The following is a 24,577-nucleotide window of genomic DNA, read 5'->3' as shown; positions in this document are numbered from 1 at the left end:
CCATATGTCAGGGGTACTCACCTTCTGTGCTTGGGTGATCATTTTCCTGACCACCTCCTTAATATGGGGCTGGCCATCTAAAGGTGGCTGCATGTAGACTGTAGCCCTAGTTACACCTCTGTAAGCCACAGTGTCCGGCCAACCCAAGTCCAGATCTGGGATGGAACAGTCTGACTTATCTGGCCAGTATTCCAAAGAATGACCCACATTATCTTCTGAGGTGTCGTCTTCTTCCTTCTCACTCTTTTCCACTGAGATCTTAGAATGATGACCAGAGTCTGGGTCAAAAGGTTCCACAGTGCCAGTTATCCTGCTGAGTTCCAGCTCAGATAGGAAGTCCCTGATATTCTCCTTTTTAATGACTTCATAGAAAGAATCTTGTCCCGTGGACACCAGGGCTTCCAACGCAAGCCTCTGCTCCTCACTATAAAAAAATTCTGGTTTGGACTCACTGGATCTCCAGTTCACATTGTTATTGTCCAGACACTGAATCTGAGAAAGAGCCATAGCTAAGATCCCTAGATCCTGCCTAGAGTAGATCCCAACGAATTAGAAAACGTTTTTGTAGGTCTCAGATTTCCTTCCCCCTGCGCTTTAGAAGTGATATAACAAACAAAAGAAGGAATGGGTTACAGCCCTGGCCACTTGCAGGCAAAGGAACCTCTTCTTTTCATTTGTGCAGCATTAGCACAGCAGTAAGCAGGCATTTTCCCATAAGTAGCAGTGATCTCTTCTATAGTGATCCTTAGGCACAGACTACTAGTTGTGCAATTAAGTGGTAAGTTCCCCTGAGTGATCTGATCAGTTTCCACACTGATCCCTCTCTTGGGATCTGGTGCTGATCCGCAGCCTCACTCTTCTCCTCCTGACTTGCCTCTTCCACCGGTGACTTCTTCCAGACTGAGCTCCCCCCAGCTCAGACAGGTAGGGACAGCACAGAAAGAGAGAAATCACATGACTCCCTGCCTAATCACGCCTCTACTGCTCACACCCACACCATGTGAACAAAGCCAGCTCACAGAACTATTTCTTCCCTGGACTTCTGCCTCTGAGCTCACAGAACTATTTCTTCCCTGGACTTCTGCATCTGATCTGACATTGAATTGCAAGCTCTGCAGCCAAGATGATAATCTCTCCTGGTGTCCAAATGCATTATCCTTTACACCTCATTTAAAAGTTTTGTCTTTTACTATTTTATTATATACTATATTTTAGTTTAGTGTTTTCAAATAATAACTGGCAAACATATTAGAAAAACACATATTAGAAACGTTACAGTCTGCAATTAACTGAGAAAATTTATGAACTCACTAAATGTAACATTATGGTAGCAAAAAACACTGCAAAATAAGTTATTTTTAGGTAAAAGGGACATGAAACCCAAAATATTTCTTGCATGATTCAGATAGATTCAGAATATAATTTTAAACAACATTCCAATTGACTTTTATTATCTAATTTGCTTCCTTCTTTAGATATCCTTTGTTGAAGAAATAGCAATGCACATGGGTGAGCCAATCACATGAGGCATCTATTTGCAGCCACCAATCAGCAGCTACGGAGCCTATTTAGATATGCTTTTCAACAAAGGATATCAAGAAAATGAAGCAAATTAGATAATATAATTATATTGGAAAGATGTTTAAAATTGCATACTCTTTCTAAATCCCGGAAGAAAAAAATGTGGGTTTCATATCACTTTAAATATTGACGTTTGGTAAGATATTTGATAATGTGTTTAATACATAATCACATGAAAAACAGATTTTTTTTTATGTTCACTTGGAAACATAAGTGAAAACAGTTTTGTAATCCTAGGGTTTATATTAGTAACAAGAATTCCCTCCCCATCCTTTATCTGCACTTCATCCAACAACACTTTCATACAAATAAAATATGGAAGGATAGAAAAACTACCCAAATATGGAGCTGTGTTTGTGAAGAATGACAGAGCACACATTTTATTTTACGACAAAGCAATCTGATTGGTTACAGTATTCATTATTTTAAAATTAAAGGGACATGGAAGTCACAATTTAAGGGACATTAAAGAACAAAAAGAAAATAATGTATTAAGGCATTTTACTATTGTACTAATGCTTGCATATAAACTGTGTTTAAACCTTGTAAATTGGGTTACATTTATATATTTACTGGGAGCTAGCTAAGCATATCTGGTGAGCCAGTGACAAGAGATTGGTGTGTAGCTTAATTAGGTATGCTTCAACAAAGGATAGCAAGAAAAAAAAGTCAGCTTGATAAGAGAAGAAAATTAAAAAGTCTAAAAAAAATTGACTTTGATATTCTTTTAAACTTTCATGGTTCAGACAGAGCCTACAATTTTAAGAGACGTTTTAATTGACATGAACGATCAAATTTACTTTGTTCCCTTTGTTAAAAAGCATACCTATGTAGGCTCAGGGGGCAGCAATGGCTAGCTGGTGATTGGTTAGTATACGCATATGATTGGCTGGCCAGATGTGTTCAGCTAGCAAACAGTAGTGCATTTCTGCTCGGGAGCTGACTTTATCTATGCATTTAATTGCTTTGCAGGGGTTAAACACTTAGGGCATTTCTTATGCGCTATTGCTTACATATAATATATTGGAGCATTTTCTTTTTTGCACTTTTGTAGCGGACTTAACACCTTTAAGCATTCAGTTATATGTAAGCAATAGTGTTATAATGAAATTAGATAGAGCATTTTCTTTCTTTGCCCTTTTACTGTATCAACTGGTCCTTTAAATGGATATTCTATTGCAAAAATAAAATGCTCTAATTCATTAGACATTGTAGGTAAATTGGCTGCTATGTCAGTATGCCTCTCCTACATGGTTCGCTAGTCTTGTCTTGCCAAGGCTCTGCAATATGCTGTGGCTCCAGAGATGGGCTTTATCTATGTGTTTAATCTTGTTTGTAGGAGTTTTAAGTTCATCTAATGATTTTATTTTGTATAATTCATTGTTAAAGTCATTGTGGATTTGATACGTAGGGATGCGCTTTTGGATCCTTTGTGAAGATCTGAATTCGGAAGTAAGCAGCGACTTGTGCCCTTCGGATATTTACGTATCCGGATTGATTCTTGGAAGAGATCCCCACTCTAAGATCTGGATTTGCTTAGATGTTAGTGTGGGGATATTTTACAGAAATCAATCCTGCTACCATAATATCCGAAGGGCACGAGCTGCTGCTTACTTCCGAATTCGGATCTTCACTAAGGATCAGAATGCAGATCCCTATTGATAGGCTTTTCTGAATGACATTGACCCCATAGTTAGAAATGGAAACCAGTGTAAAAATTACATTCTCTAGGGAAGTGGAGCATTTTATGTTGTGCAGTTAAAATGTGCTTGTCTTAAAAAAAAAGTTATTGTACAATTGACTGCATATAACTATGTTTTAACCCCTGCAAAGAGAATAAAGGGCCCTTATAGAGTTAAATGGCATAATGAGTTAGAGCAGGGGTCAGAAACCATGATACTGAGGCACTCTTTAGGCTGTCTGAGCATCATGGGAAATGTAGTTCCAAAACATCTGTAGTGCCTGCATGTCATTTTTATCCATTAGATCATGTGATTTAAACCAGGGTTTAAAAAGGGTTAAATACATACTGTTTCTGAACAGAACCTTCCGCTGATTCAATCAGCGGTGCTAGTTACAGAAACCCGTTAAAGGGACATGAAAGGCAATTTTTTTCTTTTATGATTTAGGTAGAACATACAATTTTCCAGTCTACTTCAATTATTAAATTTGTTTCATTCTCTTGGTATCATTTGTTGAAGTAGCAACAATGCATTACTTGTTTCTAACTGAACACATGGGTGAGCCAATGACAAGCGGTATATATCTGCAGGCACCAATCAGCAACTAGAACCTAGGTTCTCTGCTGCTCCTGAGCTTAACTAGATAGACATTTACAGCAAAGAATAACAAGAGAATGAAGCAAATTAAATAATAGAAGTAAATTGGAAAGTTGTTTAGAATCACATGCTCTTTCTGAATCATGAAAGAAAAAAATTGGGTTTCATGTCCCTTTAACGCTGCTGATTGGATCAGTGGGGCTTTTTCCGCTTGGGACCAACAGTGCTTTGTGGGACTTTAACTATTTGATTAACCATTTTTCTGGGGTTAAATCTATAGCATTACAGTATCGCTAGTGTTAAACATGACATTCCCCTGTGTGATTCCTGTTGGGGCTGTAGCTAAAACAGGATAGGGGTGATACAATATACTAGAGATGTGCACAGATGAATAGTTCATCTTCTGATATTTGTTGTTCATGGGGTCATTTGGAATTTGTTAATAAACAGCTGTTATTTACTAGGGGGGGTCATCTTTAAGGTAGCAGTAGGGCAGTGGGACAGCAGATTAAATTTAAGGAACATAAAACATAAAATGTTTCTTTCCTGATTAAGATAATAGTGTCCAATTTTTTTCTTTTATCAAATTTGCTTTATTTTAATTTGTATCCATTTTTGAAGGAAAAGCAATGCATTACTGGGAGCTAGCTGTACACGTCTGGTGAACAAATGACAAGAGACGTGTGTAGCCACCAATCACCAGCCAGCTCCCAGCAGTTCATTACTGGTTTTGAGCCTACCCATGTATGTTTTTCAACAAAGGGTACAAAGAAAACAATGTACAATTGATAAAAGAAGTAAATATTTATAGTTAACAACTTTTTTGTTTTGTTTTAATTAGTAAGAAGTATAATTAATGCACATGTAAACTAGAGATTTTGCTTGTAAGCATATTTAACTTGTATCTAGGATGGTCTACCAATGAACTTAAAGGGACATTAAACACTTCAAGATATTAATATAAATTGTTTAATTACATGTAGTAAAACAACTTTACAATATACTTTCATTTTTTTTTTTTTTTTTTTTATTTAATTCTGAATATTGTGGGCTTTCCAGTTCATGTTAAACATGGAAGTGTAGACACAACTATATTCTACACAGCCATTGGTTTAACACTCTAGTAAGCCATTTATAACCATTCTTATTTGGCCTTAGCAGAAAAGGTAATCTAAGTTACAATATGGCCGCGCCCACTGTTTTTATGGACATTAAACTTACCCTCACTTTTTCAATATTTAAACAACTAATATAATTTTTAAAAATACATGTACACCGTTTTCTCAGTCTAATCTTTGCTCTGAATGCATCATTCAAGCAATTATGTATTTAGTGTTTAATGTCCCTTTAAGTAAAAAATGTTGCTATGAAAAGTAAAACTACTAAATTACATAGCAAGCTTCCAGATAGCTCAGAAGGGGGAGTAGCTCATTCCAATGTTGACATTCACAGGTTCAAAACACACTCTAGGCAGTACATAGTTTTCTTTTTTTAATAGTTATGTGTTGGATCTCATACAGAAATGAACAAAACTTGGAAAACTATTTTTTTCAGGTAGAGAAGTCTCTTGTGGTTGTGTGCCTTTTTATGTAGAATTATTTGGGTTTTACTAACCTTAAAGGGACAGTCTAGTCAAAACAAACTTTCATGATTCAGATAGGGCATGTAATATTAAACAATTTTCCAATTTACTTTTATCACCAATTTTGCTTTGTTCTCTTGGTATTCTTAGTTGAAAGCTTAACCTAGGAGGTTCATATGCTAATTTCTTAGACCTTGAAGGCCGCCTCTTAAGAATCCATTTTAACAGGTTATTCACCACTAGAGGGTGTTAGTTCATGTTTTTCATATAGATAACACTGTGCTCGTGCACTTGAAGTTACCTGGGAGCTATCACTGATTGGCAAAACTGAAAGTCTGTCAAAAGAACTGAAATAAAGGGGCAGTTTGCAGAGGCTTAGATACAAGATAATCACAGAGGTAAAAAATACATTAATATAACTGTGTTGGTTATGCAAAACTGGGGAATGGGTAAAAAAGGGATTATCTATCTTTTAAAACAATAACAATTATGGTGTAGACTGTCCCTTTAACCACTTGCGTGTAAGCTAAGGATTTATTTATACGTCATATATTTTTTAAAAGAAAATTAATTAGGGTCATTAAATAACAAAAAAAAAAACACAACCCCCCCCCCAATATATATGTTCATGCTGGAGTTTAAAGGGACATAATACTCATATGCTAAATCACTTGAAACTGATGCAGTATAGCTGTAAAAAGCTGACAGGAAAATATCACCTGAGCATCTCTATGTAAAAAAGGAAGATATTTTACCTCACAATCTCCTCAGCTGAGCAGAGTAAGTTCTGTGTAAAAAGTTATACTCAGCTGCTCCCAGCTGCAGGTAAAAATAAAAAAAAATGAAGAAATGAACAGCAGCCAATCAGCATCAGCAGTGCTGAGGTCATGAACTCTTACTGTGATCTCATGAGATTTGACTTAACTCTCATGAGATTTCATAGTAAGCTTCCTTTACCTGATTGGTGAAATACTATGAGAGTGCACGATGCTCATCCCTTCAGATGTCCCAGGACAAACACACTAAAATGCTGCTTACAAATCCTTTACAATGGGAGGTGGCTACTGAGGAACTTTTGAGGTAAAATATCTTTCTTTTTTACATAGAGATGTTCAGGTGATATTTTCTAATCAGCTTTTTACAGCTATGCTGCATCACTTTCAAGTGTTTAAACATTTGGGTATTATGGCCCTTTAAGTTCTCACCTGCTGAAAAAGTGGGGAAATTCTTGGTTTCAGCTGTCTTTTCATGAAAATTTAAACTGACGTTCTGTGAGCCCCACAATGAAATGTGAACTATATCAGTTGTTAAATTTAGGGCTTCTGGGTAAGGCTGTGTTTGTGTGTAGTGAACATAATTTATGTTTCAAATCTCTATTATAAGACAGCTGAAACCAAGAATTCTATGCTTTTTCACATCTGAGTGAGAACGTGAGCTCTGGCATTAGTGTAAGTTTTGTTTGCCATTATATACTGCCTTCCTATTACAATGTCAGGTTTTAAAGAGACCATGCACATTTTGTGAATATGCCTCCTTAGACTAGTAGCAGATTACATACACAGATATTATAAACATTTACACACACAAACACCATTATATGTATTTACACACACGCAATTACCATAATATATATTTACACACACATACAATCACTAATATATATACTTACACACACAGGCTCACACACATTCACCATTTTATATATTTTTTACACACACACATACAATCACCATTATATATATTTACACACACACACACAATCACCATTAAATATTTACACACACAATTACTATTATATATATTTACACACAATCACCATTATATATATATTTACACACACACACACAATCACCATTATATATATATTTACACACACACACACAATCACTATTATATATATTTACACACACAGGCACACTCACAATCACTATTATATATATATTTACACACATACTTACACACAATCACCATTATATATATATTTACACACACACACACAATCACCATTATATATATATTTACACACACACACACACAATCACCATTATATATATTTACACACACACACAATCACTATTATATATATTTACACACACACACAATCACCATTTTATATATTTACACACACAATTACTATTATATATATTTACACACAATCACCATTATATATATTTACACACACACACACAATCACCATTATATATATTTACACACACACACACAATCACTATTATATATATTTACACACACAGGCACACTCACAATCACTATTATATATATATTTACACACATACTTACACACAATCACCATTATATATATATATATATATATTTACACACTCAGGCACAACACAAACACTATTATGTATATATTTACACACATACATACACACAATCACCATTATATATATTTACACACACACACAATCACCATTATATATATATTTACACACACAGGCTCACACACAATCACCATTATATATATTTACACACACAGGCTCACACACAATCACCATTATATATATTGACACACACACAATCACTATTATATATATATTTACACACACAGGCACACACACAATCACCATTATATATATTTATAGACACACACACACAATCACCATTATATATATTTACACACACAGGCACACACACAATCACCATTATATATATTTACAGACACAGATACACACACAATTACTATTATATATATATATATATATATATATATATATATATATATATATATATATATATATATATATATATATATATATATATATATATATATATATATATATATATATATATAGTTACACACATACATACACACAATCACCATTATAGATATTTACACACACAGGCACACATAATCACCATTATATATATATATTCAAACACACACAATTGCCATTATATATATATATATATATATATATATATATATATATATATATATATATATATATATATTAGTATGGGGTGTGTGTCAGCAAATGCCTGTATTTCCCATTTAAAGGGCTAGTGACTATGGCCTGTATTTTGAATTAGAACAGACCAGAGGTGCAGGAGGAAGTGTTGATAAAAATTATGTAAAACAAAGGAAGAATAGCAATTCCTGTCCAGCACAACTAATCCCTATAAAATGAATTGTACATATCTACCTAGGTCAAAAACCCACAACAAGGCAAAATATTATTATATAATGTAACTACTATAAAATTCCACAATTAGAAGGGGAGCAATAATAAAGTGTTTAATGGAGCAGACGAAAGGTATAATATAACAACAAAATGTAGTAACAATTCTACTCCTATCATAGTGCACTATGCAAAATCAATAATAAAAGGAAAATTATAAAAGAGAGCTCTCAAAAAAACATAATAAAAAACAAGAAAATAGTCCCCAATTTTGTTGAAGGCACAATAAATGGGTAACATTCGGTACTAGGACAGAGGAGTTGTTATCCTTTGAAGTATATAGCAAAACCACCATTTGAAGGTAGAAGGCTGGAGTGTGTCTGGATAATAAAGCAGTCGCCCTTTACTTTTCGCAAATACACTCAATACTGAGTTCAGGCAGTCACTTAATAGTAAATACAGTTCTCATGGTACTCCCACAATCAAGGTAAAATTCATGACACATTATACTCAAAACCGCTTGGTGCTGTATATGGTGTCCGCCGTAGCGGTTATACTTGCGGTCTAACGGGAGTTCCACTGATGCGGATCCACACCTCCCAGGTGTACCTATTATCTCCAAAATAGGCAGTAGTCAACAGCCTGGTGTGCTCTTCTCCCTTCCGTGATGTCGCCTATGATTGTGTATGGTAAATTATGAGTACGAGACCTCCACCAGAACTTGATGGCTAATATTTTTCATCCTTGGTTTCTCCTGCAAACACTTTTGCCAGCTACACGCGTTTCACCCCTAAGGCTGTGGGGCTTCTTTTTCCAGCTCCAATAATAATCACATCATGTCATCATTGTGCTGGACAGGAATTGCTATTCTTCCTTTGTTTTACACATATATATATATATATATATATATATATATACACACACACACATCAGGAGGTATAATATATACTGTCCCGTTGGGACGGGGTGGGCCATCAAGGGGGCAGGGCATACATGAGGGAGGTCAATAAGAGCACTGGGTTGTGGGGTCCCACAAATTTGTCTTGTCCAAGGCCCTGCAAATGCTAAGGCTAACCCTGTTCCCCATGCTTTATTGATGGACAGTGATACGTTTCAAAAAACAAACAAAGAAAACTATAAAGTATTTTAAATAACCTACATGCAATAAATCATTTTAAAGTAATTTACAGGACGTGCACAACTAGTTTGTGAGGTGGCAGCTGACCTCCTTTCTTCAAAACACAAAACCCTATACTACATTTTAAATGTCCCTCTTGTAAGATGCAAACAAAAAAATTACTTTCATTCCGTTTCTAACCTTTAAATTCTCAAGAGCTTAATTTGACACCCTCACCTGTGACACACGTTTCAGAGTCACAATAGACCAGTTGTATTTTGCGTAAATGTGTTGATTAAAAATGAGTAACTAATTATTCACTTCACTGCTAAATCTGAAATTACACACTATCCGTTTTAAAGCTTAAAAACAATGTTGATATAACTGCATTGGTATGCTTTCTACGGTGATTCTATGCTATGTAGGACGTACACAATGGCACAGTTTTGTTATTAGGGTTCTTATAATGCAGATAAATAACAAAATACAGTAGGATTCTTAGACAACAATGCAAGAAGTAGATACCCGGCTAAAGTTTTTTTTTTTTAATAACCTTTATTGAAATGAAAGCAACATTACAAAATGAACAGAATCATAACAGCTCCAATTTTAGACAGAAATGTGCGGTGTACATAACTGCATGATCAGGTAAAGATATAGAAAAGTTATATATGTTAAAATGCATCAAATTATATGTAAGTGTATTTTTTAATATGTAACTACATAATTATTATTATTAAAGGGACAGTCTACTGCAAAACTAAATTTCTCTATTTAAACCATTTTTTATTGTGCGAAGGGGTTAAAAAGTCAAAGTTATGCTTCTGTGCTACTCTATTTTGGGGCTGGACTGACCTTGTTAGGTTGGACCAGACTAATATACTTCTTGAAAGTTGTGTGAAAAGCACAATTGAGCTATAAGAGGCTGATCTTAGGTGGCAACTCGCCATAGAACAAGCTACTGAGCTGTTGTTGGTTCCTGGTAGAGCGCTCCTCTTTCTGCATGTGACTGACTCTACTGCTTACTGATTTACAAGGACTATTCACAAAGAAAATAGGTGGCTTATTCACAACCAGAAAATCCAATATTTTTATTTTGAATATCATGTCCTTTTAAACAATTTTATATGCAGTCATTCCTGTATAGTGAACCCAGTGAATCTGGAACAGAACAGGGACCTGTAGGGTATTTTATTTCACATTTCATTTTAATATTTTTCTATAGTTTCCTTATTTCATTTTCTAGCAAAATTCAAACAGCCATTTATATTTTTATAGTGCAGCCTGAACCTTGTTTCCTTGTGCAAAGCCCAAGCAGCTGTTTCAAGATCTACATCCTTCTCTTTTGCTTGTTCACTGTAAACCACAGGTAATTACACACCTGGGTGATTAGAAAAGAGCACACGTATCAGATAACTGGTAGTTAACCTACAGTTCTTTTATGTAAAGAAAAAAATCCACTCCTTTCTTTCTTTTTTTCCCTAAGGTACTTGTACCATCTGGTAATGACTCAATTTGTTAATTGCTGACATGATATAAACCCCACTGGCTCTTTGACCAGCTGCAATATTTAAAATGCTGGTGCACTGAGAATATCTAGCTATGCTTCACATGCACGTGCAGAGAAAAATGATATTACTAAAACAGTGGCAACTTTTACTAGAAGCATTTTTGTCAATACATGTAAGTTTAATAAAAACACATAAGCAGATTCAGTTTAATAAGCTACATGCGTATCAGCAGATATGCTCTCTTTTTCAAGAGCAATCAATGTATAAAAATTGCCCTTGAAAAAGGCTTGATGCCCCTGTTTCCGCATGAGCCGTTAAGCTCGCAGAAAACAGCAATTATGAAGCAGTGGTCTTAATACCGCTGCTCCATAACTGGTCCGCCTGCTCTGAGGCTGCGGACATCAATCCGCCCGATCCTATACGATCAGCCTGATTGACACCCCCTGCTAGTGGCCGATTGGCCGCAAATCTGCAGGGCTGGCATTGCACAAGCAGTTCACAAGAACTGCTTGTGCAATGATAAATGCCGGCATTCATCGATATCTGTTGGACATGATCCGTTGGACAGATCGATGATAAATTTGCCCCTATATCTGCTGATACGCGTGGAGCATTTTAAACTGAAGCTGCTTATGTCTTTTTATTAAACTTTTTAAAATATACCCACTTTGAGGATTGTAGCTGTTGAAGATTTATTAAACGTCGTTTTCAAACACATTTCCTTGTGAGTACTTTCTATTTAGTGTGAATTAGGGATATAGACTATGCTGTGATTGGTTTTATCTTACGATTACTGACTTCAGTGACACCTGAAGAGTGAAGCGCCGCCATTACAAACTTGCATTTGGGGTTAATCACATTCTATTATCTTTTTTGGCTGCAAAAAGGCACTTTTTGAGTTTTAGACAATAACAATCACTGTTTCTCTGACTCGAAATACATTATCAGCTCATGAAAAATGCCCTATAAATAACTTGGGACACTCCCCTTGAATGAAGGAGATCACATTCTAATTTCTTTATACTTTTCAACACATTTTTCTGTAATGTTTTTCACTTACCAAGTTCAGCAGCTGAAGGGACTTTCAAGACATTTTGGACTGAAACAATTATTTTGCACATTTGCAATTCACACTGAAAATAGCCACCAACGCCATTTTGGATGTACATGTGAATATATAGTCTACATAGTTTTAGATTTCAGTATGAAGAATCTTGTGTTGCATTCTGGTTACAGTAATATAAAATATTATGACTGCTTTATTTATTTATTTATTTTTAAAAAAGCTTACAGTAGATTTCTTTTTTAAAATTGCTGTTATTCAGCAAAGACAAACACCGCTCATACAGTGAGCAACTATTTTCTTTCAATGGTGTAAACAACTTAACTTTGCGTTTTCAGGATTAAAAAACCTATAAAGGAAGATGATATAAGTTGCAGACACTTTCTTCCATGCGAAAATCATTTCCAGCACTGGTCTTCTTGTTTCTTCTTGATTGAAAATAAATATCTTTAAAAATCAGACAACGCTTTCTTCTATATCAATGATTGAAAAATCATAATTAAATATTTACTTTTACAGTAATATCAATAAAAAAAACTCCATTGAGCAAACATTCACAGTATAAACATCATGCCCAAATTCAAATGACATTAAAGGGACATTATACACTCATTTTTTCTTTGCATAAATGTTTTGTAGATGGTCTATTTATATAGCCCATAAAGTTTTTTTGTTTTTTTAAATGTATATTTTTTTTTATTTTTTTTTTTATTTTTTTTTAAAAGCTTTATTGATATATAAATATAATCATACAAGTTTCTCATGACAAACACAATAATGGTACATAAATTAACATCATTATATGATTCCCAAGGTATTAGGAATCACCTTATCCTTTGAGAAAGTCCGTCTTGTAAAGCTTATAATAATTTTCTTTTTTCTTTTCAAAACCAACAGAAAAATCAAACAAAAACAGGAAAACAATTATCAGAACTAACCATATCATAACAACACAATTTATCTGGAACAGCCATGTTATAGGTTTTAGTAAACTGTGTGAGATCAGAGCTTTGGAGCCTTACAGAGCTGGCCTTCACATTTCAGGTGTTTCTATGTGAGGTGGGTTTACTATCTAACGACACTTGAGGTGTGCTTGCTGAATAGACATGTTTCCCAATAAAGGAGCAGAGCACAGTAAAAGTCTAGCCTGTAGTTTTTTGATAGTGGTATTTCTCCAGGGATAGGAGGGTAGTCACATTTTGTTTCCAACCCATCATTGAAGGTACCACTTGTTGCTTCCATAATCGTGGGATCAGTTGTTTGGCGCTACTAAGCATAATATATAATAATGTAGATATATATTTACATTTAATCCCTGGTGGCCTGTTACACAAAAAGATTAGAGGATCGAATGGAATCTCATGGGAGAGAACATTTTGCATCTCCTTGTGTACACTCTGCCAGAAGGGTCGCAGTATGGGGCACTCCCACCAGATATGAAAAAGTGTGCCTACCTGTTTACAATCTCTCCAACAGAGAGGGTCCGCTTGTTTATAAATGTTTGCTAACCTACTAGGGTGAAGATACCATCTTCCCAAGAGCTTCATATTGGTTTCAGTGATGCTCACTGAGGAAGGTGCTTTACCCATCTGCTGGAAAATCGTGTCCTAAGTTTCCGTCGCTATATTAGTGCACATTTCTAACTCCCAGGTTTTAGTATATGAGGGAGGGTTCTTGGAATGAATGTCTGCTAAAATCTTATATATGGCTGATAGCGAGCCCTTCATAGAGGTAGTTGACCAGCATAGAAGTTCAAAGGGAGTAAGGTCTCTAATTAGGTTAGGTTTATCTTTATTGTGAGTAATAAAATGCGAGAGTTGGAGATATTCATACCACCTGTGAAAAAAAGGAATACCCTTATCTGCTAATGATGCTTTTGATAAAATGGTTCCTTGCTCTATAACCGAGTAGCATGGTAAACCTGCTAATATGTTGTGTGAGCTATTCGCCCAGTTGTGTTGGTAAGCGGGAAATTCTGTGTTATGTAGTATGGGAGTGAGTGGTGAAGGGATTGTAGAAATACCATATCGTGGTTTGGTAAAGACTTCCCAAGTGGCCAAAGTATCTCTGATTAGTGTAGGGGCAGGTGTTAATATATTCCTATATTGTTTGCGTGTCCAGCATATTGCCCCTAAACTGTTTGTATTGGCTATATCATGTTCTAATTTCACCCATTCTTTATTTTGTACATTGCTCCAGTCTACTATTCTGGCCAATTGTGCCGCCTGCTTATAAAAGTCTAAATTGGGGACTCCCAATCCCCCTCTATCCCTACTCCTGTATAATATAGGTTTAGCTATTCTAGTTTTTTTTTGTGCCCAAATGAATGCGTTTGCTACTGCTTGTGCTGTACGTATGTAGTGTAAGGGTAGTTGGATTGGTACTGTCTGAAATAAAAAAAGAAATCGGGGAAGAATACTCATTTTGAAGGCATGTATCCTTCCTAACCAAGATAGATGTTTGTTTTGCCATGCCTTCAAGTCCCTTTGGACCGTTTCAATGAGATTTTGATAGTTCAGCGAAAATAGTGAGTCGAATGATTTTACTATCTGAATCCCCAAGTATTTTATTGAATTATGTTTCTGAGTAAACTGATACTGCGTTTTAATTTGACTACTTGTTTGCTCGGTTAACCCCACTCCCATGAATTCTGATTTGGATACATTTATTTTATAGTTTGACAAGATGCTATAAGCTTTGATTTCTAACATGAGTGGCGGGAGAGACTGCTGTGGGGAGGTCAAAGTGAAAAGGACATCATCAGCGTACAATGTTGTCTTATATTGTGTGTCTCCTATTTGAATCCCTTGTATCTCCTTATTATTTCTTACCCTAGCCGCTAACACCTCCATAGCCATTACAAAAAGTAAGGGTGAGAGAGGACATCCCTGCCTCGTGCCGTTATAAATTGGGAAAGAATCTGACAAAGAGTAGTTTAATTTGATCCGGGCTTTTGGGGCGTGATATAAAGCGAAAATTTTTCCTATGAGCTTCTCGCCAATGCCAAATCTAGCTAATGTGGATTTTAAAAATAGCCAGTCCAACCTATCGAAGGCCTTTTCGGCGTTGATACCTAAAAAGATTGAGGGGGTATCATGAGTTTGGGTATATTCTAACAAATTTATTACCTTGATGGTATTATCCCTAGCCTCCCTATGGGGTACAAAGCCCACCTGATTGAGGTGTATGAGTTGTGGAAGGAATCTATTGAGTCTAGTGGCTATGATTTTTGCATATAATTTAATGTCCACATTCAATAATGAGATGGGACGAAAGTTGGCCGGATCGTCAGCTTGTTTTCCGGGTTTTGGAATTACGGAAATGTGGGCTTCCAACATTGCGGAAGGGAAAGGGTGCTGCCAATCTGTTTTGTTGAAAAGTGAGCATAAATGCGGGACCAGGATAGGGGCAAATTTCTTATAGTATTGGAACGTAAATCCGTCAGGACCTGGGCTTTTTCCGGTGGGCATTTGTTTAAGGGTCATTAAGATTTCTGTTGCTGATATAGGGACTTCTAATTCGTCTGCTTGAGTCTCAGATAATTGGGGTAAGGGGGTACTTGATAAATAGGTTTTAACACTATCCTCTGTACAGCGTAGTATGTCAGAAATTGAGATAAAATTTCTGGTGTGGTGTTTACCTTTTCTTTTGTGGGTGTTTTTATTTCATGAATAAAGGTTTTTAGCTTTCTTAATTTGAGGGCCCGAGCCAAATATTTCCCAGATCTATTGTTTTCAAAATAGAATTTTTGTTTGGTTTTTAACGCTAATGTGTTGGCTTCCTTTAGTAATTGGTCTTAAACCGCCTTCCTAGCTTTTACCAAGTCGTCTAAGACCTGAGTATCTAAGGGATTTTGTTTATGTGCGTATTCTAGTTTAGATAATAATTGTGTCGACTGCTGGTATTGTATACGCGCTCTCTTTCTAATGTATGCCTGTTGCCTAATAAACTCGCCTCTAATAAAGCACTTGTGGGCTTACCAAACTGTAAAGGAGTCCGTTTCAGGAAGAGTGTTAAAATGGAAATACTCCGGGAGTAATTTCTCAATCCTAGATTTAAAGGCAGGAGAATCTAATAGACTCTCATCTAGCTTCCATGTAAAAGCACTTTTTGGTGCAGAGGGCCATTTAAGATGTGTGAGTACCGCAGAGTGGTCTGACCACACGGTGTGTGAAAGTCTAGATGATAGCACACTAGACAAACCTTTTTGATTAGTTATGTGGTAATCAATTCTACTATAAGATCGATGTGGGGAAGAGAAGAAGGTGTAGTCTTTTTGCGTAGGATGTTTAAATCTCCATATATCAAACAATGTTTGGTATCGCATTAGTTTCCATAACTGTTTGACGGTACTCTTGGATATAGAGGGCTTAGGGTTTGTGGTATCTAAATCTGGCTGTATGGGAACATTTAGATCCCCTCCTATGTAGAGGGCGCCTTTAGTATGGTCTAGGATTTGAGTAAAATACTTTTTAAAGAAGGGTAGCTGTTTTGAATTTGGGGCATATAGATTTACTAATGTCACCGGGGTTCCCGTACAGGAAGCCAAATACGCATACAAATCTGCCCTCTGCATCCGTGTGGGTTTGAATGTGAGTAAAGGATATATGTTTACTTATAAGGATGCTTACACCATTTCGTTTGTGATCGTATGAGCTGTGAAAGTGTTGTGTGTAGTGAGATCCTAAGTATTTGGGTTCTCTATTTTTTAGAAAGTGTGTCTCCTGCAGGAAGAGGATATCTCCCTTTTTCCTACGCAGGTCTTGAAGTGCTATGGAGCGTTTCTGCGGGGAATTTAGGCCTTTAGTGTTCTGACTTAACAGAACTATAACCTTGTCTTTAGAAGCCATTCTTTCCTAAAATATTTATAACATGGTGTTGAGACCAGCATCTGTTGCTCTTTGGAATAGATTGTGTAACCGTGTAACTTTCCTCGCACATCTGTATGCCTGCTTTCCAGATATTAACCAATAACACAAAAAACATGGAAATAAAAAATGAACAAAATTGAAATGAATTGTATATTTGATACCCTAACGGTATGTCTTTTTGAATTCATAGAGTCATATGACGGTAAGAAATGAAGAGGAGGTAGTAACCAACTCCATTACATAAGTTTGTGTCTAAGTCTAACTATTGCCTATCTATCTCATTTGTTACGATAAACCTGTTCTACAGTCTATGCCTGATATAACATCCTAGACCCTTAATCAATACTGCTATATAACTAGTCTATAAACTTATATTAACAACATATAACTGATCTTAACTCGTAATATTCGACATAGTGTAATGATCTGTGTTAATACATTACCACATCTCGCTCTCCACATCTCAGGAACCTGTAACTTTACATGCCCTTTGTTTTAAATTATTAAGAGTCTACTCATCAGTTCTTTAGTTTAATCAGTGTCTCTTAATGGAGAGCGGGAAATCCTAGCAAGTGTCTGTCCTCCCGACTTGGTAGCTACTTTGTGCCATTGATTAGGGTCCACTCGTGTTGATTTCTTCTTTGGTGGTTCTTGAAGTTCGTCAGCATCCGAGATTCTTGGAGGCTCTATTTCCAATGCTGAACAAAAATCTCCAGTGTCCGCTATGCTTCTGCAGGAAATTTTCCTATTGCCGTGCAATACGTAAAGATGAAAGGGAAATCCCCATCTGTAAAGGATTTATTTCTGGCGTAGTAGGGATGTGAGAGGTGCCAGCTCTCTTCTCCTCTGCAATGTCCGCTGTGATAAATCTTGAAAGAATTGGAGTACTACCCCTCTGAATTTCACTGGTTGGCTTTTACGGGAGAGATTTAGAATTTCTTCCTTTACCATGAATTCCTTAAACTTCATGATGATGTCCCTTGGGGGTGCTGTATCAGGTGGTTTCGGCCTGAGTGCCCTATGCGCTCTAACCCAGGGGATGTCAGTAGTTGGTGTATTATTCCTCAGGTGAGCGAAAAGAGCAGGTAGATAAATTGGGAAGTCTTTGGGGAGTACAGACTCAGGTACACCTCTTATTCTGAGGTTCTTCCTGTGACTCCGGTTCTCAAGGTCTTCTATTTTATTGTATAATTCGGCCACCATAGATGTATGATGTGTAGTTGTGTCTTGTATAGTGTTAACTTCATCTTGTAGATGATCAGTAAATTCTTCCAACGCCTCTACTCTATTGCCTACAGTGTGGAGATCTTGTTTGATCTCTGCTATTTCTTCCCGTATACAGGAGCGGATGATATCTGCTATGTCTTGTTTAGATGCTAGCGTGGAAAGGAGTGCATTTGGTACAGGTGTACTCTCTTCTGAATAACTCATATTTTATTGCAGTGCAGGTTCCCTATGCTTTAGTGGAGCGCCTGCTTCTTCACTCATTCTAGGCTTTAATCCTGTAGGAGAGAAGAACTGATCTACTGGGTTATCTTTTTGGCCTGATGATTTATGTGTTTTAGTGGACTTTGGCAGTCTTTTAGTATTCATGATGTACTTTGGCCCTTAGTTTGTTGCACTTCTGTACTGTTTTCACAACTCCAATTACAAAGGGAAATCCAGGTCTTTTATTTATTACTCTGTCTTGGCAGTCTTTATGCGGTCAGCCTCTGTACTTTATTTCCTGCTTCCAAACCTGAATGCCAACTAAGATCTATAGATAGCTAAATATAGCCCCAGCATGGACTTTCTATCAGTAAATATTTTCAGATGGTTTATCTCTGCTTATCACCAATGCCAGTGATACTGATCGTAACTGCAGCCTTTATTTTCTGTTTCTAGGCCCTCAATTTATGTGCAGGCCTCTCTACGTAGTGCCTTCTTTTTTCCTCTCTCCTGGCCTCTATTGAGCAAGCTTGCAGTAAAATTCAAGGTCGCGATCCAACCCGGATCTCACTGTTTGCTTAATGGTATGTGCCTCCCTCTATTTTAGGCTTTTCTCACCAGCGGTAAGGGTAAACAAATAGCACTTCGTTATAGTGTGAAGTCGGCTGTTGGCAGTTCTATTATGCCTCTATTTTATGCACTGTTTGTCTGAGTGTTCTTTTAGAGCTTGTGCTACGATATAGGAGTGCTGATTGAGTAGCAATATTTTACCATGCTTACCAGGTATTGCGACGTTCCGCTCCGTCTGATTTCTCAGGCCTACTAGCGCTTTGTGTAGGAGTTAGATTTTCTGTGTGCGTATGCATTGTGGAGCCATCTGTAATCCGGCGCTTTTCCTCCCGATATCTAAGGTGCAGGTCGTTTCAGCTATAATATTTAGATGCCTCAGTTTTAGGACATGTTAGTGCTCTATTCTGCTTGCTGCTGTAGAACTTTTAAAAGCTTATGTAGGCAACATATGTGGAGCTGGTCTCCGGAACCTCAGTGTTATGCAGCCATCTTAGCTACGGCCAGCTCCGCCCCCCAGTTTTGCTTATTTTTAAATAGCATTGCTCTGATTTTCAGACTTCTAACCAAGCCCCAAAGTTTTATGAGAATACCAACTGTAAACAGAAGTATACCCCAGCGCCATCTGAACCTTAAATGCCCAGGGTGGTGATACCTAGCTATCACCTTAGAAAAGTCAAATGAAAAGAGTGTGCCCAGGCGCCAGACAAACGGAGGCTAAGGTAGGTTAAAAATAAGTGATATTTAATACACAATAATTACAATAGGAGTTAAACAATATTAGCAAACGGCGGTGGATCCACGCATAAAATAACACAGAAATGCATAAAATTGACAATATAAAATACAGGGAGTGCAGAATTATTAGGCAAGTTGTATTTTTGAGGATTAATTTTATTATTGAACAACAACCATGTTCTCAATGAACCCAAAAAACTCATTAATATCAAAGCTGAATATTTTTGGAAGTAGTTTTTAGTTTGTTTTTAGTTTTAGCTATTTTAGGGGGATATCTGTGTGTGCAGGTGACTATTACTGTGCATAATTATTAGGCAACTTAACAAAAAACAAATATATACCCATTTCAATTATTTATTTTTACCAGTGAAACCAATATAACATCTCAACATTCACAAATATACATTTCTGACATTCAAAAACAAAACAAAAACAAATCAGTGATCAATATAGCCACCTTTCTTTGCAAGGACACTCAAAAGCCTGCCATCCATGGATTCTGTCAGTGTTTTGATCTGTTCACCATCAACATTGCGTGCAGCAGCAACCACAGCCTCCCAGACACTGTTCAGAGAGGTGTACTGTTTTCCCTCCTTGTAAATCTCACATTTGATGATGGACCACAGGTTCTCAATGGGGTTCAGATCAGGTGAACAAGGAGGCCATGTCATTAGATTTTCTTCTTTTATACCCTTTCTTGCCAGCCACGCTGTGGAGTACTTGGACGCGTGTGATGGAGCATTGTCCTGCATGAAAATCATGTTTTTCTTGAAGGATGCAGACTTTTTCCTGTACCACTGCTTGAAGAAGGTGTCTTCCAGAAACTGGCAGTAGGACTGGGAGTTGAGCTTGACTCCATCCTCAACCCGAAAAGGCCCCACAAGCTCATCTTTGATGATACCAGCCCAAACCAGTACTCCACCTCCACCTTGCTGGCGTCTGAGTCGGACTGGAGCTCTCTGCCCTTTACCAATCCAGCCACGGGCCCATCCATCTGGCCCATCAAGACTCACTCTCATTTCATCAGTCCATAAAACCTTAGAAAAATCAGTCTTGAGATATTTCTTGGCCCAGTCTTGACGTTTCAGCTTGTGTGTCTTGTTCAGTGGTGGTCGTCTTTCAGCCTTTCTTACCTTGGCCATGTCTCTGAGTATTGCACACCTTGTGCTTTTGGGCACTCCAGTGATGTTGCAGCTCTGAAATATGGCCAAACTGGTGGCAAGTGGCATCTTGGCAGCTGCACGCTTGACTTTTCTCAGTTCATGGGCAGTTATTTTGCGCCTTGGTTTTTCCACACGCTTCTTGCGACCCTGTTGACTATTTTGAATGAAACGCTTGATTGTTCGATGATCACGCTTCAGAAGCTTTGCAATTTTAAGAGTGCTGCATCCATCTGCAAGATATCTCACTATTTTTGACTTTTCTGAGCCTGTCAAGTCCTTCTTTTGACCCATTTTACCAAAGGAAAGGAAGTTGCCTAATAATTATGCACACCTGATATAGGGTGTTGATGTCATTAGACCACACCCCTTCTCATTACAGAGATGCACATCAGCTAATATGCTTAATTGGTAGTAGGCTTTCGAGCCTATACAGCTTGGAGTAAGACAACATGCATAAAGAGGATGATGTGGTCAAAATACTCATTTGCCTAATAATTCTGCACTCCCTGTAAATGTAAAACGGTTAGATAAAATCCTGCAACAATGGATAAAAATTCAAGAAAAGAACCAAAACAACAATAAAGGACGTTGTGTATAAGTGCGTTTAAATGTCGGTGAAGAAGTCACAAAAAATGGCTTCAAAAAATAGTCCAAAAGAATAAGAAAAAAAACAGAAAAAATCCAAAAGTTGTCCACAAGTGATGTATGTGATATTAAGTGGTGTCAATCCTGTAGGGTAGTGTAGTGTACAAAAAATCCAAAAGAGTGAAATCCAAAAGTTTGATGGTGGTAAGCCTTATTTCAGTTGGAGGACTTATTTTTGATTATTCTACACATTTGTTTTATCCTTTTTTCCACAGGTTTTCCCTCACAGTATCTTTTTCAGTTTGGCCCAGCACCTGTTGGTATCGACAGCACTGGGGGCAGTTATCACCACCATCAAACTTTTTGGATTTCACTCTTTTGGATTTTTTGTACACTACACTACCCCACAGGATTGACACCACTTAATATCACATACATCACTTGTGGACAACTTTTGGATTTTTTCTGTTTTTTTTCTTATTCTTTTGGACTATTTTTTGAAGCCATTTTTTGTGATTTTTTGTGACTTCTTCACCGACATTTACACGCACTTATACACATTGTCCTTTATTGTTGTTTTGGTTCTTTTCTTGAATTTTTATCCATTGTTGCAGGATTTTATCTAACTGTTTTACATTTATTTTATATTGTCAATTTTATGCATTTCTGTGTTATTTTATGCGTGGATCCACCGCCGTTTGCTAATATTGTTTAACTCCTATTGTAATTATTGTGTATTAAATATCACTTATTTTTAACCTACCTTAGCCTCCGTTTGTCTGGCGCCTGGGCACAATCTTTTCATTTTTTTTATGAGAATACCGTCAGCTACCTTCTCCAGCTTGCTCCTGTTTGTGTAAAGAGTCTTTTCATATGCAAAAGAAGGGGGAGGGTCTTATTTCCCACTTGCAGTGGGCTTTCCTGCTACCTTTTCAGCAGAGCTAAACTGAGAGCTTCTAAGTAAGTTTTTAAACAGTTTTATATTGGATTTTTATATCAGTATCTGGGCATCTTATTCTTTATAGTAGTGTTTATTACATGCAGTTATATGAAAATGAGTGTATGCTGTCCCTTTAAAGGGACATTCCAGCCAAAATTGGAATCCACATGGATGCATTTCAGTTTTGAATAAAAACATTTTTGTAAAATATATGTATTAGCAAAAATGCTTCTAATAAAAGCTATAGCTGTTTCAAAAGCGTATTTAAAGGGACACTGAACCAAAAAAATTTTCATTCGGAATTCAGATAGAGCATGCAATTTTAAGCAACGTTCCAATTTACTCAAATTATCACATTTTCTTCATTCTCTTGGTATCTTTATTTGAAATGCAAGAATGTAAGTTTAGATGCCGGCCCATTTTTGGTGAACAACCTGGGTTGTTCTTGCTGATTGGTGGATACATTAATCCACCAATAAAAAAGTGCTGTCCACAGTTCTAAACCAAAAAAAAAACTTAGATGCCTTCTTTTTCAAATAAAGATAGCAAGAGAATGAAGAAAAAATGATAATAGGAGTAAATTAGAAAGTTGCTTAAAATTGCATGCTCTATCTGAATCTCGAAAGAAAAAATTTGGGTTCAGTGTCCCTTTAAGTATGCACTGTGCACCAGAATTTTAAACACAACACTTGCTCAGAGAGCCTAGGGTGCTTGTTTCATCTGGTAATGACTCAATTTGTTAATTACTAACATGATACAAACCCCACTGGTGCTCTGAGCAGCAGCAACATTTAAAATGCTGGTGCACTGGAAATATATCTAGGTATGTCTCACATGCAAGTGCAGAGAAAAATGCTAACACTAAACGAGTGATAACTTTTATTAAAAGCATTTTTGCCAATACATCTATATTGCAAATATGTTTCTATTCAAATATGTAATTCATCTATGTGTATTTAAATTTTGACCAGAATGTCCCTTTAATGCAGTTTAACACACATATCAATGGTTTTGGAATATAAGATGTTAACTTTATATATGTTAATTATTATTAACACAACACACTGTACAAACAGAGAGGTTGATCCAAACAACTCAAATATATTACCTAGAATTGCCAAATAACCTTTGGATTTGTTATTTTCATTTGGATTACAAATTACGATCCCAATGACATGAATTTAACAAACAGAAACATGTTTTTGGAAAGGTTTTAAGTTTGTGGCTGGGGTAGTTTATTGTAGAAGGCATTTGGGATTGCAATCACTCAAGAAACATGCCAACAATGGAATTGGTCACAATCCTTTCGAGGATCTTATCAAATGGTTTATCTACAAAAATGATCATTGACTTTAATAATGGATTTTGTAGAAACATCATTAGGTAAACTTGTATAAATGTTTATGATCGACCAATTAAAATTAAAACTTTGATATCGGGAGCCAATATTGTAAAGACTGTAACCACATTGTTAGAACTTTTGGAGAGATTATAATCAGAATGTGTATATATTAAAACAAACTGTAATATGAGAAGGTATGCATTGAAAACAAAAAGGACAAACGAGCATTGCAAGAGATAAAATAACATTTTGGTGTGTCTCATCGTCATATTAAACAGGGAATTTTAAATATAACAAGTTGATTAATAGATGTATTGTTAACTTAGAAGTAATGCGTGTACGTGTTGGCTATTTATAATAATGGCTTTAAATACGTATTTTAAGTCTCTAGTCATAAATAAGGTGTTGGTGTTGCCTTCATTGCAGAAGGATATACGTCTGGCAATATTAGAATAGATATTTTTAAGCACCTAATTCCTTCTCATGAAAGTGACAGGTATTTAAAAATAGTGCAGAGCCTTTACTTGTGTCATAAGATAACAAAGTAGCTTAGCTTTAAACCACATGAACATATAATGAGGCAATTTATGCTAATATGTACAGAATAGAATTATATACAAGAGATTATGAGTCTAGAGAATGGGGGGATAGTAGGGGCTCAAGCCCTGAG

The 24,577-nt window shown here is 36.4% G+C and overlaps 2 protein-coding genes across 2 annotated transcripts in view; one reads left to right on the top strand and one right to left on the bottom strand.

Annotated features, from left to right (window-relative positions):
• FAM83G (family with sequence similarity 83 member G) overlaps positions 1-909 on the bottom strand; it is a 101,868-nt gene extending 100,959 nt beyond the window's left edge. Inside the window, exon 1 of the mRNA XM_053694329.1 lies at positions 22-909. Coding sequence (XP_053550304.1) covers positions 22-507 — 486 coding nt within the window. The 5' untranslated portion in view covers positions 508-909. The remainder of the gene's footprint in view (positions 1-21) is intronic.
• Positions 1-24,577, top strand: part of SLC5A10 (solute carrier family 5 member 10) — a 519,796-nt gene that overhangs the window by 260,077 nt on the left and 235,142 nt on the right. The window lies entirely within an intron of this gene.

Source organism: Bombina bombina, chromosome 11 (assembly GCF_027579735.1).
Source record: "Bombina bombina isolate aBomBom1 chromosome 11, aBomBom1.pri, whole genome shotgun sequence".
Lineage (NCBI taxonomy): Eukaryota > Metazoa > Chordata > Amphibia > Anura > Bombinatoridae > Bombina > Bombina bombina.
This window is presented reverse-complemented; position numbering and strand designations above follow the sequence as displayed.